This window comes from Lepidochelys kempii, chromosome 10, assembly GCF_965140265.1.
Source record: "Lepidochelys kempii isolate rLepKem1 chromosome 10, rLepKem1.hap2, whole genome shotgun sequence".
Taxonomy (NCBI): Eukaryota; Metazoa; Chordata; order Testudines; family Cheloniidae; genus Lepidochelys; species Lepidochelys kempii.
This window is the reverse complement of record NC_133265.1, coordinates 18,856,312-18,873,913: the sequence shown is the minus strand read 5'-3', so window position 1 is coordinate 18,873,913 and position 17,602 is coordinate 18,856,312. Positions and strand designations below refer to the sequence as shown.

The window sequence follows — 17,602 nt, the reverse complement described above, 5'->3', positions numbered from 1 at the left end:
TTGTTTCATTTATATTAAGGTGGTTAAAAGCAGCATTTTTGTTCTGCATAGTAAAGTTTCAAAGTTGTATTAAGTCAATGTTAAGTTGTAAATTTTTGTAAGAACAACCATAAAGTTTTGCTCAGAGTTACAAACATTTCAGAGTTAGAAACAACCTCCATTCCCAAGGTGTTCATAACTCTGAGGTTCTACTGTAGTTAAGTGTCAGCAGCACACTGTTGGCCACTGAGTCCATGGCATCTCCCGGTCTCTCTCTGCTCTCAGATAGAGAAGAGAGGTTAGTATGGATCCCTGGAGAACTGCAGAGGTGAGGGTAGCTACTAATTGCCAGTCTAAGCTCTGCTGGAGAGGAACAGTTAGCTCCACTGTAGTGCTGGGTGACGTATCCTTCTGTATCAGGCAGGTGGGCTAGTAGTCCCTTGTGGTCCACGGTTGTCAAAGGCTGCAAAGAGGTCCAGCAGTATGGACATGGAGCTCTTGTCTGTATGAATGGCTAAAGGCCGTTTTTAGTCTCACCAGAACTGTCTCTATGGCATATCCTGGTCTGAATCCTGGTTATGAGACATCTAGGATGTTAGCTGATATCACATGTTCGAGGTTACTACATAGAAGGAGACAGAACAGGAGTTGAGAGGTCTTCAGGGTTTAAGGGTAGGCTTCTTTGAGGATTGGGCGAGCTATTGCATTTTTAAAGGAGTTAGGTTGGTGTGCTTCTCTGAAGGAGACATTGGTCATTCCTGTTAGTAATGGGCAAAGTTGTTTGCTGGCTTTTACCAGCAAGGAGGGTCATGGATCCATTCCATAGGCTGTGTCTGTATTATTTTTCAGGGCTTTTTGATCTTCAGCAAGTGTAACAGGGCCACACTCAGGTGGATAATACAATCTGGTCAGGGAATTTTCTTTCCCATTTATCCCCATAGTTATGCAATTGATCTTATTGGAGAAGCGGATGCTTGGGTCTGGGCTATGCAGTCTGGGTTAGCCAGCTCACTATATGAAATAGCTCTGCTTGCCATGATTCTGCTGCGTTAATGGTGGAGAATTAGCAAGCTTATTTTGCCTCCTTTGCTACAGTGATATAGTCCTGTAAGAGGCATTTCTGCTGCTGACAGATGAATTCAGAATGTTTTTGCACTGCTGGCATTTTAGTGTTCTGCCTGTGCCCTTCCTCTGCAGGAGTTCACCTATAAACTGTGCTGATCGCCTCAGTCAGTGTGGGTGGAGTGGGTGGCTTTGGGGCCTACATATCGATGGTAGTGCATATCCAGAGATCGTACGGCTGTATCTCATCAGCACCTAGGCATTGTGTTTGGGTGGCTAGTTCTCCTAAGACGAGATGAGAACTTAGAGAGTACAAGAATCTAGTGGCAGGCCAGCTTTGGGTGTTCACTACCCTCATGGGAAGGAAAAACATAAACATAACTTAGGAACGGCCATACTGGGTCAGACCAATCAGCCTCTAGCTCTATATCTTGTCTCTGACTGCATAAAGTACCAGATACTTCTGGCACTTGGAGGTTTAGTGACAGCCGGAGTGTGGCTGTGCATCCCCGACCATCTTGGCTAATAGTCACTGATGGACCTTTCCTCCTTGGCAACAAGTTCCACAGGTTGACGGTGCGCAGTGTGAAGTACATCCTTTTGTTTGTTTTAAACCTTCTGCCTATTAATTTCATTGGGTGACCCGTGAGTTATACTTTTTCTTCACGCCTTTCATGATTTTATAAGTCTTTCTCATATCTCCCCTGAGTCATCTCTTTTCCAAACTGAAAAGTCCACGTCTTTTTAATCTCCCCTCATGTGAAAGCTGTTCCATACCCCTAATTATTTTCATTGCCTTTCTCTGCACCTTTTCCAGTTCTAATATATCTTTTTTTGAGATGGGGCAACCAGAATTTTACACAATATTAAAGTTGTGGGCTTATGACATTTTCTGTTTCATTATCTATCCCTTTCCTAATGGTTCCTAACATTGTTAGTTTTTTTGACTGCCTCTTCACACTGATCAGGTTTTCAAAGAACTATCCACAATGACTCTAAAATCTCTTTCTTGAGTGGTAGCAGCTAATGTAGAACCCATCATTTTGTATAGTCGGGATTATGTTTTTCCAGTAAGCATTACTTTGCACTTATCAGCATTGAATTTCATCTGCCCTTTTGTCTCCCAGTCACCCAATTTTGTGAGATACCTTTGTAGCCCCTCGCAGTCAGCTTTGGACTTAACTATCTTGAGTAATTTGTATCATCTGCAAATGTTGCCACCTTACTATTCACCTCCTTTTCCATATTCATATTCATGGTAAATAGGCCTAATGGCCTGTGATGGGATGTTAGAGGGGGTGGGATCTGAGTTACTACAGAAAATTCTTTCCTGGGTATCTGGCTGGTGAATCTTGCCCATATGCTCAGGGTTTAGCTGATCGCCATATTTGGGGTCAGGAAGGAATTTTCCTCCAGGGCAGATTGAAAGAGACCCTGGAGGTTTTTCGCCTTCCTCTGTAGCATGGGGCACGGGTCACTTGCTGGAGGATTCTCTGCTCCTTGAAGTCTTTAAACCGCAATTTGAGGACTTAAATAGCTCAGACATAGATGAGAGGTTTTTCGCAGGAGTGGGTGGGTGAGATTCTGTGGCCTGCATTGTGCAGGAGGTCGGACTAGATGATCATAATGGTCCCTTCTGACCTTAGTATCTATGAACACTTGTCCCAGTACAGATCCTGGGGGGGATCCCGCTATTTACCTCTCTGCATTCTGAAAACTGACCATTTAGTCCTACTCTGTTTCCTATCGTTTAACCAGTTATTGATCCATGAGAGGACCTTCCCTTTTACTCCATGACTGCTTACTTTGCTTAAGAGCCTTTGGTGAGAGAACTTGTCAAAGGCTTTCTGAAAGTCCAAGTATGTGGTATCCAGTGGGACACCTTGTTCACAAGCTTGTTGACTCCCTCAGAGATTTCCAATAGATTGGTGAGGCATGTTTTCCTTTTACGAAAACCACATTGACTCTTCCCCAACATTCCATATTTATCTGTGTGTCTGATAATTTTGTTCTTTACTATCATTTCAACCAGTTTGCCTGCTACTGAAGTTAGGCTCCCCAGCTTGTAATTGCCGGGATCGCCTCTGAAGCTGTTTTCTAAATAGAGGTGGTACATTAGCTATCTGCGGCTCTCCTGGCATAGAGGCTGATTTATGTGATAGGTTACATTCACAGTTAATATATTTCATATTTGAGTTCCTCGAGAACTCTTGGGTGAATACCATCTGGTCCTGATGACTTGTTACTGTTTAATTCATCAGTTTGTTCCAAAACCTCCTCTACTGACATCTCAATCTGGGACAATTTCTCAGGTTTGCCACCTAAAAAGAATGGCTCGGGTGTCAGGATCTCCCCCCATATCCTCTACAGTGAAGACTGATGCAAAGGATTCATTTAGATTCTCCACAATGGCCTTGTCTTCCTTGAGTGCTCCTTTAGCACCTCAATCATCCAAGAAAGAAGGCTCCTGCATGTGTGTGGGGGGGGGGGGGGGGGGCTATCCACAGTTAGATAGTTATACACAAACATATGCTATAATAGGCGGTTTGGGTGAAAAAAATGCCTTTTGGAAAGGACTGACTATTATGTATGCCTTCATGCTATCTGTTTACAGATATTTCTCTTTTTAATGTATAAGCAAAGGCTGATAAGTTCACATTATCCGTGGGTTACAGGTGAGCCATTAAATCCCATATTAAGTGCACTGAAATATGAAAGCTACTAGGAAAATGAAAGGTCTATTAAATATTTACTGTGGGATGTGAATCAGCTACTTTACTGCTAGTAAATAAAAAAAGAACATCAATGCTGTGACAGTAAGAATAGGGCTTACCAGTAATAACCCCCGCTACCAATCAGGAAGGGAGTGTTGTGACTTGTGAGGAGGTGGGAGGAAGCGTCTGATCTGTAAATTAAGTAGGGCCTGAGTCAAGTTCCGTTGAAGCCATTGACTTTGAAGCAACTGGATCGGGCCCAAACTACATGATTCTGCCAATCAAGGTTCAGTATACTATGTTTGGTTAAAAACGGTGCTGGGCAAAAGGGTGGCATGGGAATCCAATCTGAGTCTGCGGTTTCCTTACCTTTGTCTGACTATAGATTTTTCCAAATTTTCCTCTTTCAACAACAAAAGCAAAGCAAAATAGAGAGAAAACCTCTCCCATTCACAAAGTGTCGAGTCAAAGGCTCGCTTAAACCCATATCAGGTCATTGGATTCACTGCCATTCTTGCTTTAACTTTTGAAACATGGGCATCTCAAGAGACCATCTAGCTGCCCAAATCAGCAATTATGTACCTAAAACAGGCATTTACATATCTACATGCTCTTTTGAACATCCAACTCAGGATTGAGGATTTCCTGCTAATGTGTCCATGTGTAAAAACTAAGCTCCCCTGTCAAGCTAATTTGTGCTTATTTCTTACAATACATTAAAAAGCTCTGATCTCTCATTACAAAGTGTCTGTACTGTGCAATGCACATGGATTAAAGACAAAAACTACTGCAGTGAATATTCAGTATCTACATTTGGACCATAAATTAATCTTTTTTTATTTATTGCTTAAACACTAAATGTTCTAAATTCTCGTTCTGGATCAATAATCTGCAAACTTTAATATTTGCAAATGGGCTTTTTTTTATTTTTAAAAATCTTGCTACAAAATTTAAGTTTGTATGTTGAATTTCCATTCAAAGCATGTTTTAATGCCAGTATTATAACACTGACAGATCCTGATTCATGTCATTGTGCAGAGGTACCGTGTGTGTTTCTGTAAATAACATAGATTTATGCCCTGATCCTAGAAGCACATACACACATTTTTAGCTTTAAGCATATGAATAGTCCTGTCAATGAGAGTGGGATAGAATTTGCAGGATCAGGACCTTCAGTTTGTTTACAGAGACAACAGTAGTGGTAATATTGTCTTTAATTTCAGATTGGCACTGACTGGGATGCAAAGGAAAGGATATTTCGGAACTTTGGAGGACTTATTGGGCCGATGGATGAACCAGTTGGCATGCAGAAGTGGGGAAAAGGCCCTAATGTCACAGTCACTGTGATCTGGGTGGACCCTATCAATGTAATCGCAGCTACATATGATATTCTTATTGAATCTAGTGCAGAATTTACTCACTACAAACCACCTTTGAATTTGCCACTGCGGCCTGGAGTCTGGACCATTAAAATTCTGCACCACTGGGTACCTGTAGCTGAAACCAAATTCCTTGTTACTCCTCTTACATTCTCCAACAGGCAACCTATCAAACAAGGTAAGTGGTTTTTGTAGGTATAGTAGGTATTAAAGTTTTCAGAATAGATGTGAAGTACTAGTATCAAAGAGTATTTCATTCACTGTCAATGCTATGATTAAAAATCACAGTACCACTACATAGGGAAAGTACCAAAAAAAGGAATAGTTTAGATATTAAATATGAAGAAGCTTGTGTTTTGAAGATGAGTGCAAGTAGCTGAATCCATTCTGTAAAACATAGGAACTTTGGACAAAAGACTATTCATTTCTATAGAATAAAGGATTTAAAATATACACAAACCAGAACCTAAAGAACTTTTAGACATTTCATAATCAAAGAGCAACTATGCAAACCATAATTTAAGAATACAAGCAAACAGGAATAGGCCATTTCCTTTCTTTGCTGCTTCTTTCACTTATTTGCTCAAAGAGGTTTACACTGTTAATATTGTGTGCTTGACAAAGTCCTTATGTATAATGGTAAGAATATTAGTTTATGAAATGTTGGATTCATCAAAATTACCTATGATGTGTGCTATAACCCCATCTCCTTCCCAAACAACTGTTCCAACCTTTCCCCATAGCTGTCTAGACCTTCCCTGTAACCTCAAGATGAGATCCTGTGCATCTGAAATTGTACCTAATTATGCATTGTGACCCCAAAATGCTTAAGACCAAACCAAAGCTTATTCTCTTAAAAGAAAGGTACTGCTTTTCCTACCACAGTATCATCTAGCTGTCTAAACCATCTCTTCCTCTCTAATACTGTTAGAACGTGCTATTAGAAACCTTGACTGCAGCTTCCATTAGAAAATCCATTCATTTGAATATTCTTTAGCATGTATCAAATTTATTGGTGGTGAAAGCACTTCCAAGTCACACCTGTGAGATCAGAGCAAGTTTGTTGCTGTGAATATCTTTGCCATATTTTTTTACACTGCGAAATGTCATTAATATTCATAGTATCAGCCATTGTAAAGTGGCCAAATATATAAACCTATCCTATTTAGTTTTCAGAAATTCTTTGTCTTTCTGACAGAGGAGCAAATAAACTGAGTCAGGCATTTACCTTACAGTGTAACATGCTGCTTCAGTAATACAAACATCACCAGGCAACTGCTGAGAGCAAATACAATCCTAATCTTCCTGACCAGGAGCTTGATTCCACACATTTTTTACCAGAACAGCTAAATTACTGATTTTTAACTTCTCACATGTTTGGATGGAGTACATTTTTGGGATTTGAGTCAACCAGCTCCTAACTGTGGGTGTTACTGATTTGTCTCTCTTAAATTAATTTATTCTATGTTCTTTGCTAATTTAACTGTCTAAATAGGTTGAATAGAAGATGTAGCACATACCTAGGCTGTGGTAGCAGTTACTAACTTGCTTCTTTTCGCTACATTGCTTTGAGTCCCAGTGGACAGTCCAGCATTTCCCAGACTTTAGTCAGGAGGCTTCTCTCTGTGAAGTCAAAGACAAAACTCACATTGGTTCAAATTCTAAATCCAGAATAATTCCATTGATTTCAGTGGAGTTACTCCAGATTTACACTGATGTAACAGACAAAAAAATTGACCCATTGACTTCCGTGGGAGAAAACAAGGCCCATATACTTTTTGTTAAACAGCCAATGTTACTGCGGTAATTGTAGTTTACTAGAGGTGTTAGATATAAAGCTTGGAAGCAATATTGTTTGCTAAAAGCAAACAAAGAAAAAAGCAGCAGGAGTGCTTTGCTAGTGACGTATTATCTCAGAAATTTGATGTGAAAATGAAAGAGAAATTTAATTCCAGGGGCAGATAGAGAGACACCACTGTAATTAAGGTTATATCAGCATTCACAATGAAAATCTCTGTTGTTTTCTCACTCAGGCACAATATTGTGCTCCAGGCGGAAAATTGTCATTTAGATTTGATTTCCCAGCTTTTGTCAGTTTGTCACCATTTTAATATTTAAACAGTTTTCTATGCCAAATAAGGACATTGTGCAACTATGGCAGAAAAATTAGAACTTCTAAAGGAACAATTTCTGTTACAGTTACAAACAATACAAAGGCTGCCAAAAAGGCTTATAGAATCAAGGAACAATGCTATTAGTCTTGTTTTAAGATTGAAAAAAAAAATTACACATCAGCATTACGTTCAGGGATTGTCAACAGAAGAGAGCAATTCATTTTTATTAAGAGATTTTCTAAATAATTCTGGCAAAGCTACCAGGCACATTTAGTTTACTTCAACATCTAAATGAAGAATGCCTTTTTACATTTCCAACTAATTAGTCCATGTGCACTGATGAGGACATAGGAGAGTTGCTAAGGGCAACCAGAATGCCACAAAGATTAAACCTCTGTGCAGAGTTTGGGAGGGGACAGAAAAGGAAGAAGATGGTTACAGAGCTATTAGAGACGATGAGATGACACAGAACACAAGGATCTGGGAAGCAGAAAACCTACAACCCCCCCACCCCGCAACTCACAGAGAAAATATGGACATTGATTTTACTTTTAAATTCTCACCAGTTATAAGTATATCCATCAGAATTATGTTATATGGCTTGGAAGTATCTTGAAGTTCTGGTTTTAATCCCAATTTTGAATAGGAACCATGCAGTACTGCTAATTCATGCACACTTTGTATCTGCTGAAGGCACTCAACATCACTTCCTATCTTGCTAGGCACCCAGCCTCCTACGGTCTGTTGTCTTACTGCTTACTAGGACTGATACGCTGTTTGTTTTAAGTACCATTTGATTGTTAAAACCCCTTTTAGAGAATAAGCAATTTACAACACATTGTTGTTGCACCATTTCTTTTTTTTGCAGTGAATGTTAGAGCTGAGAATATAATTCACAGAATAAATAACTCAGGCACCAGTACTCCTGTATGGTCCAGCTGCTTTGTGCCACTCGAGCAAAGCTCTTCTGGCTACCTTGGGAATCCCTTTGTAAACAGCTCTAGTCCACCCCCTACTGGACCTAGTATAGAATATGCCACTAGGGAGGAGGAAATAGGAACAAGTGCCAATGCCCTTTTGTGATCCCCAGGTACTGGAACGTTCCCAAGACAGCCAGGAATAACTTGAGGTGTGGGAGTGAAGCTGGCCCCTTGCCAACTCCAGCCACCAGTGCTTTTATTTTTATTATTTTATTTTGTTCGCTGATCTGGAACAGTCTTATGTGGTTACTGGATATGCACCATTCAGCATTTGAGCCGGCTGTTGCAAAGGGTCTCTTAAGTCACATGATGCTAGTTCTTTTCCCTGGTTGGATGAATTGCCTTATAACCATGGGAGCTTTGACTCTCTCTTGGAGAGGTGGTAAATTCACTGACAAAAAAATCGTTTGAGCGCTGAGTTATATAACATGTCAGCAGCAATTGAAGGGGTCATCTTACTATGGAGATTATCAGCAAGGAGGTGGGATATGGGGGTGGTGTACGGGTGTTATGTAGGTAAAAGTGTTGTGTTATAGGGAATCCTGCATGTAAGAATTAAGGGGTTGTAAAAAGTAGTCGTTAGGACTGTTTCTGTGGAGCAGGCTCGGTGTTTGAGGGCAGAGCAGGGGTAGATTGCTCCTGTTTAACACAGCTCACCTAAACACAAGTTTTGCCTTAGCAAAGAGAAGGCATCTGACTCTGTGCTACAGTGATCATGTGCCCTATTCCCTGAGTGTGCTCCACCATATGCAAAGGCAGAGGGCAAGTGTGATGGTTCTTGGGGTGCCCAGGACTGCGAGTTGCCTTGTTACCCCCTGCCTCCAGCATCTAAGAGAGAGAATTGCAGTGATTAAATGACACCAGCCTGTTAGTCACCCAATCACCCTCCTCAGGGCAATGCCATCCTCACTTTGTTCTGCGGGTCAACAGTAGGTGCACCCCAGTCGCTGGTTACTCACAATATTGAGTAATACTAGGTTTTCTATCCCCGAGGGGATGTTGAATCAAATCAGATGGTGTGTACAACTGAGGATCAGCTCCTGTGTAACATCACAGCACTGAGATACATTTATAGTGGAAACAATCATATGTTTATAATCAAAGGTTAAAAGAAAGTGAGTGAGGATAATAGAAACAGAAGGTTACATATAAAACAACATCAGTACACACTATTTAGAGACTAAATTTAACTTTACCAGGCTAGTAGTCTGTCAAAAGAGCAATTTCATCTCACCCAAAGTTTACTTGCAGCATTTCCATCCTATGCTGCTTAGGATCCCATTTTCATGAATGTAGTTGCACTGCTCAGTTACTTACTCAGGTGCAGGATAAAGAGGTGTCCTTTTACTTTCTCCTTATATCCTCCAAAATTCATTGTTTTGTCCTCAGAGTCAGGATTCCTCCCCCTGGGCTTATTCCCCACTGCGCTGACTCTGCGTTGCCATTACATCCTCATGTTGACTTCATATACAAACCTGGCCTCTGTTGTGTTGTCTCACAGTGCTTAATTTACACGTCAATCAAAGCATCCTTTGTCTTGCAAAAACCAGTTTGTCAATTCTGCCTTGATTCAGACTTTAGGACCATATTTTCATTTTGCATATATCACTTTTTCCATAATATCAGCACATGCATTTCACAACAATTTTAATGGTCAGCGTGATCCTGGCTTTCACTTAAGATCTTACAGGACATCATTTATGGATAAGTACCGTGAAAACATTGTGCTAGCTGTAGTGAGTTTTTCAGGCCTGTTAGGAATTACTGTTACAAAGCAGTGAACCCTTTGCTGGTGGAGTTGGGGAGCTAACCTCTGGCAGGCACAGACATGGCTTCCTCCCACTAAAGCCAAGAGGTACCTCATAACCCTGGGAAACATCATGTGTAGCTAAGGCATTGAGGGTTTCTTAAGGTTACAGCGAGTATATGTGTTATGAACTTATTTGGTCATTGCCGTAGAGGGCAGAGTTAAGGTTATATTTTGTGTACCTCAACTCTTTATTTCCTGGTTTTCAGAGGTTTTGAGTTTTGCTGAACTTCACATACTGGAAAGGCACAAGATACTACTGGGCAATCTTAACTCTGCATTAACAAAGGGTTTCTTTCAGTGAATTTCCTAGGTTGTTTTAACAAAAAGAAAAATGTTTTGTGTAGGAGCTAGTGTTCGTTTAGGCGACTGTAGTTATCACATAGATTTGTGGTTAAAGTTCTACGGTGGCTACTTAAATGTAAAGAACGGTATATGATTCTGAAGGGCATAGCACTTTGTTATAGTGGAATTATCAAAATCCTCGTGCTTTGATATGTTTGGAGGGTGGAGTTCCTGACAGGGCAGGAAGAGAAATCCCAGACGTGGTCTGCGTTCCACAACCTTGACAGTTTTTTACCCCATGTTGGTTACAGTAACTTTGAGAAGACTGGTGTGTCTTCGTCCTCCTTCAGCTCTCTCTCCAATCATACCACCATTTCCAGCTACCCATCCCCTTTCCATCTCATGAGGCCATTAGCACTTCAGGAACCATTAGCATGTAAAAAATGGCTCCTTGCTGTCTGGCATTCTGTGCTGCTGCATATACATATCACAGGCTGCAGCTTACTAGGCCTCACCCTTGGTTACATAGGCTGAGTTGTACACCAAGCTGGACCCTATGTCCATACCACACCTCTCCCCCGAGGCGGGCCTCCCCACCCAATCCACACACCCTTCCAAACCAGCTTCCTCTTCCCCACACTCCATCCAGCCCCCCACCCCAGGCAGGAGTGGTATGTGCTTAGAGTTGTATTTCCTGGTTCTCAGACATTTAGATTTGTGTTACCTTAAATCTTCATTTCCTGGTGTTCAGAGCCTGAAGTTTACCACTCTCTGAAAGGCCACTGGGCACCACTGCATAACTTTAACTGTGTGTTAACTAAGTTTGGGGGCATTAAATGTCCTTGTTTTTTAAAACTATTCTCGTCAACCCCATTTACTAGCTCTCCCCCTTCCTGCCTCAGGCTCCTTGGCAATTCTCACGCAGGCCACAGAACGCACTGGCTGCATTTTGATCCTTTCAGTGCCCTGCATCATCTCCTTATTTCCCCTCACACTGCCTGCCAGCACAACTGGTTCTCCCTCTCCACAGAGAGACATGTGTCAGCATGGGACCCAGAGTTAAGAAGCTGGGGAGAGGACATCGGAACAGTGCAAGGACTAGAATACAATCAGTGAGGATATTTGTTGGGGGCGGGAAGACAGATATGGGGAGGAGTATGAGAGGAAGGATGGTCCAGTGATTAGGACCTGGGACTTGGGAGACGTGGGTCCAGTTCCCTGCTCCACAAAAGACTTGTGGTGTGACCTTAGGCATGTCACTTGTACGTCTACACTTCGAGCTGGAGGTGCAATTTCCAGCTCAAAGAGACATACCTGTGCTAGCTTGATCAGAGCTAAAAAGAGAAATGTCACCATGGCAGCGGAAGGGGCTGGTTGCCTCAAGTACATACGTATCATCTCAGACAGGATCAGACTCACAGCAGCTAGCTCCTCATGCTGCTGCGGCTACATTTCTGTTTTAGCTTGCTAGATCGGCCAGAGCTAGCGTGGGTCTGCTGGAAATTACACTTCCAGAGTGTAGACATACCCAAAGTCTCAGGGTCCATCTGCACTGGAGCTGGAGGTGTAATTTCCAGCTCAGGTAGGTGTACTTGTGCTAGCTTTGATGAAGCTAGCATGCTAAAAATACCTGTGTAGCCACAGCTACATAAATGGAGGAGCGGGCTAGCCACCCCAAGCACAGTCCTGTCTGAAACCCAGTGCGTGTACTCAGGGCAGCTAGCCCACTCTGTCGCTTGCATCCTGCAGTTCTTCTGCAACCACATCATCCTCTCTGTGCTGTGTTAAGTTCTCCATTACATATGAAATATCCCAGGGGAGGATACATAAAAATCCCCTCTGGGAAAGCCCTTTCTTGGCTACTGTGGAGAGACACCACATTTCCCAAGCCAGCGTCTCAACTGTTTGCTGCTCCTGCTAGGAGGCAGAAATCTTTATATCGAGTTTCCTGTAGGTCATATGCTTCCTCCTAATCATGTGCCCTGCAACCACAACTCCCTTTTGATGGGACCCAAGGGTCATAACAGTGTTCTGAGTACATACCTCAGTGCTCTGTAACTATTACTTGATGTTAGTGAGTTAATAGTCCATATTTATAGATCATTCAGTTTAATGTGTACTGGGAAGCTTTCATTTTGCCAATTCTTTTGGGAGGAAATCCATGGTTACTCGCAGTTGCTCAATCAATATGAATTGTACCAGTAAGGATTATAACGATGGTGAAACCTAGTGCCACAACTGCTGTGAATTCAGGTGTCTGATGAGAAACCAGAGGTAATGTGACAGATAAACATAAAAGCAGCAGCAGGCAAACACATTGCTTCAAAGGAACAGTTATTCACTAGGTTCTCATTCGGAGAAAAACCCTACAGGCAAAAGGATTTGCTTAGAAATTTAGTTCATATCCAGTTGACAAGAAGCCCATTAGTTTCACAATGAGCAAATGCAACACTGTCTTGTTTGCAGCAAGAAAAGACAAACAAAATGTCAATAAAAAATTACCTCCTTGCCTGAGGGGTTCCGTGGAATTCAAGAAAAACTCCAATCTGTATTGTTTTAAAAAATTACAAACACAGTGTTGTTATGCAGCAACCTAGCCACACTTTCCACTCCTCTGTCCAGCTCTCTAACTTCTTTTTCCGCACATTGAAGAACCCAAAAAAAGAGTGCTGAAGTTTTAATCTTTGCAACAGACTATGGGATGCACAGCCATTAGAGAGAGAGAAATTATACTAGGAAAAGCTACTGAGGAGTCAAGTGTGCACCCAGTGTGGAGAATCAACAATAATTGAAGCAAAATTTTTATCCTAAGAATGTAATTTGGAGTGAATAAGCTATATTTTGCACTGATGTACATCTCATGCCCACCACTGAAATCAGAGAGGTTTCACTGGGATATACTCTCCCACAAAGAATTTGGCTTAGTGACTGCAGAGTAATTAATTATCAATAATATGTTATGACCATGACTGTTTTTACTATAAAATGTATTTTATTTGTATGGGGCCTGATCTTACACCCCTTCTTTTTTTCTGTGAGAGGAGAGCAAGGTCAGAGCCAAATATACCAATTTAATATACAGTATCAATGCTTTAGCTACATATGTGATGCTTCCCAGAAGTACCCAGAGTTGCGAGGCACCTCCCTACCACCTGGCTTTAGTGTGAGGAAGCCTTTTTCTGTGCCTGCCGATGGTCAGCTCCCCATCTCTACCAGCCATGGGCAACACAAGTACTCCCCTCTCAGCCTACACAGGCGCTGCTGTCTCTCTCCAGGAAAGTGATGGGCACACTCCAACCTCTGAGCATCCCCATGGTGTGTCCAGTCCCTCTTCCACTGGCTGCTCACAGAATTCACAGGTCCCACAAGAGTAGTACACCCCAGTTTGCCAGTTGCATCTCAGGATCACCGCTCTCCTTAACACACAGCACTTAGATATGTTTACAGTGGAAAGAAATAAGTTTATTTAACAAATAGAGATTTGAGAAGAAGCAAGTAGATGGAATGGAAACAAGTGGCTACATATTAAATAAAATCATAACAGGCATTGTAGAGCGTAGCCTTATCTAACCAGGTCCTGTAGAGTTTAGCTTACCCCCAAAGTCTTTGTCCCAGCATTTTACAGTCTGGCTGGCTGTGACCCTCTGTTTATAAGACATGTAGACTGGCAACTTGTGCCCTAGGCGAAGTATCCTGGGTTTTCCCCTGTATTCCTAGATGTATTCCAACAATCCATTGTCTTTACTCATAAACAGGACAGCCTCCTCCGTACTCATTGTTTTTTCCTGTGGGCTTCTTTCCTGTTAATTTTTGCAAACTGTGCTGGTGGCTCTGTATGCAGATAGACTCACATTGTAAGTTACACAAGGGTCATCCAGGAAGAGAACTGTCTCCTATCCCTGGCTTGAACTTTCTGTTGAGCTGTCTTAACTTACATACCTTAAGAACATAGTTTTCAGTATAGACACATAAGTCCTTAAATATCATGTGTACGTACATCCTGCAATGATTAGGATGACCAATGCTTTTACTGGCTGTTCGTAGAGGCCTCACATGCCATGCTTTGGTGCACTATTATGTAGATGTTAGAGTCAGGACATGCCTATAAACCCCTATGCACCCTTTATGCCCTCTGCCAGTTGGCATCAAGGGGTCCCTGGGTCACAGCATAATGCGCCTTTTACAAAAGTTGCTTATGGGAGGCAGTGTGATCCTATCAATGAGGAGTCCGGAAATCTGAGTTCTGTTCTCACTTCTGCCAGTGACCTGCTGCATGACACTGGGCAAGTTGCTTTGCCTCTTTGTGCCTCAGTTTCCCTATGTCTTAAATGAGGATAATGATGCCCAACTTTGTAAAACTCTTTTAAGATCAGTGGATGAAAAGTGCCAGATCTAAGTAGTGCAATTATTGAATTCCACAACCTGTCTTTTAAACCAAAGAAAAAGCTTTCCACTTTATGCCACAACAGGACTTCTATCAAATGGGAAATATTGTTTTATTCTCTTAAGCAGAGTATTCTGTTAAGCAATCTTCTCTTGCATAGCTATATACTACTAATAATATTTTGTGAATACCTTTCATATAAGTCCATCTAAAAAGGCACTATAAACTTTTACAAATGGTATGCCAACATTGTATTGCTCACCATTGAAATGCAGGCAGCTCCGTGACTCAACACATTAACTCCTCAATAGTGCAGAACAACATAACAATTTAATGATGGACATGCAAAATAGCATGCAACTACAAGGAGGAGTTATGAAGTCAAAATATAATTGCTCAAATTCAAATTTGTGAAGGACCCAGAGATTAATACCCTTATTCCAGCAAAAAATGCTCCGGGATCTTTTAACAAGTGGCCAGTTCCTTGGTTTTGTGTTTGAGTTGAAAGTCAGTACCTCTGTCAGTTCAGTGTTACAGTACTCTATTTGTTTTACCTTTTTGCTTAGACATTCCCTTTTAATTAATAGGGTTACAAACAATCTTGCATATTTAGTTGCTTCCAAAGCAGGAAATTGAATTATGTGTCCTTGTTTTGTTTCCTACTACAGTCCTCTGTCAGACACGCATTTCTGATAGAGCTGCATGACACAAGCCTGTTTTGTCTAATGGGTTTGGGGATAGGCAAAATCTTAGCTAAAATAGGGTTTCAGATGAATAAAGAAGCATCATGGACATGAGACAGGAATTGTAGGCACTAGCATGTGATTTCTGGCCTGTAAATGATATCTGAACATAGTGTGACTTTCCTAGCCCTGGAGGGACTTGAATGAGCCCATTTAGTGTTCTAGACAATGTGTATCTTGGCAAAGTTAAGCAAATCCTTTATGTAACACTGAGTGCTGATGTTACAAGGAGTGAACTGAGAACTGAAAGAAATAAGTGTATAAACTGAGAATTCACACCTGTAAGGCGTTTTAGCAAAAGGTACATAGTGAATATTTTCATAGGGCCAGATTCTGCTTCCATGTACCCAAGGTCGGCTCTAGGATTTTTGCCGCCCCAAGCAAAAAAAATTTTGGCCTCCCTCCCTTTTTTTTGTGCCCCTCCGCCCCAACAGCGCCCCTTCCCCAAATCCCTGGCCCCATCTCCTCCCCCGGGCATGCTGCATCACCCCCCCACCCCCACTGCTTCCTGTGGCTTCCCCTCTTCGCAACCCCCGCCCTAGCTCACCTCTGCTCCGCCTGCTCCCCTGAACATGCCGCCGCTCCGCTTCTCCCCCCTCCCTCTCAGGCGAGGGAGAGGCAGCGCGTTCAGGGGAGAGGCTGAGCGGGGGAGGGAGCGCAGGCAGTAACGGGGGGGGGTAGAGGAAGCGCTCCCCACCCCAGCTCACCTCTGCTCCACCACTGCCGCCTCCCTCGAGCGCATCGCCGCTTGGCTTCTCCTCCCTCCCTCTCTCGCTGCGCGAAACAAGCCTGGGAGGGAGGGGGGAGAAGCGGAGCGGCGGCCGCACACTCAGGGAAGCAGGCAGAGGCGAGCTGGGGCGGCGGGGGCACATTTCTAGGGGCGGCATGGCCAGCGCCGGAATGCCACCCCTAGAAATGTGCCACCCCAAGCACCTGCTTGTTTTGCTGGTGCCTAGAGCCAGCCCTGCATGTACCTTACTCTACAAATAGTCCCACTGAAGTCAATGAGGCATATCTGTTGTTCAGGGGTGTGAAAAATCCACACGCGAGAGATGTCGCTGTGCTGACCTAACTCCTGGCGTGGACCGGGCCAGGCCTTGCTGTTGCCTCTTGGGGAGGTGGATTAACTACAGTGACAGGAGAACCCAGCCCATCACAGTAGTGTGTGTCGACACTGAAGCAGCAGCTGTGCCACTGTACCATTTTAAGTGTAGACATAGCCTTAGTATTTGCCTTTAGTAGGTTTATTTTTCTTTTTGTTTCTGTTTTGTTTCTTTTTTTAATTTCATAGATATGACTGAATATTAAGATTTTGGGCAATGTGCCACATTTTAGTGAGTTAGAAGAATTGCAGCAAGGAAAAAAACCACAGTGCACTAAAGGGTATTATTAGGCATTACTCACACAAGAGCTTGAAATGTGATTGCTATTAAAAATATGTTTCCAATAAAAGTGGTTCAACCTGAAGTGCTTCCAGGAACCACATTGGGGTCATTCATTACATCAACCCCATCTACACTGTCCAACACAAACATCTTTTCAAGTTCTGGGAATGATACCACCCAGTTTTTGGAGGTAGGTCAAGCTAATAAATGTATGGTGACATATCCGCAGTCTTTCAAAGATAGGGAGGAGTGAATCTGTTCAGAAAAAACAGCCCCAAGTCTCAGCCATTTCCCCAAACCAAACACTTTAAGATAACACTAAGTCTGAAAAAGTTTGGCAGCCTTTTTTGTACCAAATATTATTTAACTGTTTTCTCCTTTGAAATACAGTTCCTTGTTCCTCTAGCTTTGATGTGATGATCACAGTGGTATTTTAGGTCTCCCTTTCATTTCTCTGTCCTCATTTCACCATCTGAGGGTTAAGTCAGTCAGCCCATCTATGTTTGCTGTTGGGACAGAACCCAGTTGGAAAGTGTGGAGTTTAGGCTTAGAGCAGAACTGGGCATTGTTTAAATTCCAGTTCTGAACTTCACCCATTTTATCCGATTCTCCTGTAATCGGGGCAAGCTCTTTGGGAACTGGATTGTTCCATGTTTGTACAGCACCTAAGTTTAATAAGGTCTTGGCTCATGACTAGGGCTCCTCAGTGCTATGGTAATACAAAGAATTAATGATAATAGTAATACTTTCAAACCAATCTCCTCATTATT

General features: G+C 42.3%; 1 protein-coding gene across 1 annotated transcript in view; it reads left to right on the top strand.

Moving 5' to 3' along the window:
• The window catches only part of XYLT1 (xylosyltransferase 1), a 320,557-nt gene that overhangs the window by 293,061 nt on the left and 9,894 nt on the right, over nt 1-17,602 (top strand). The window contains exon 11 of the mRNA XM_073362329.1: nt 4,979-5,312. Within this exon, the coding sequence (XP_073218430.1) occupies nt 4,979-5,312 (334 nt within the window). The remainder of the gene's footprint in view (nt 1-4,978; nt 5,313-17,602) is intronic.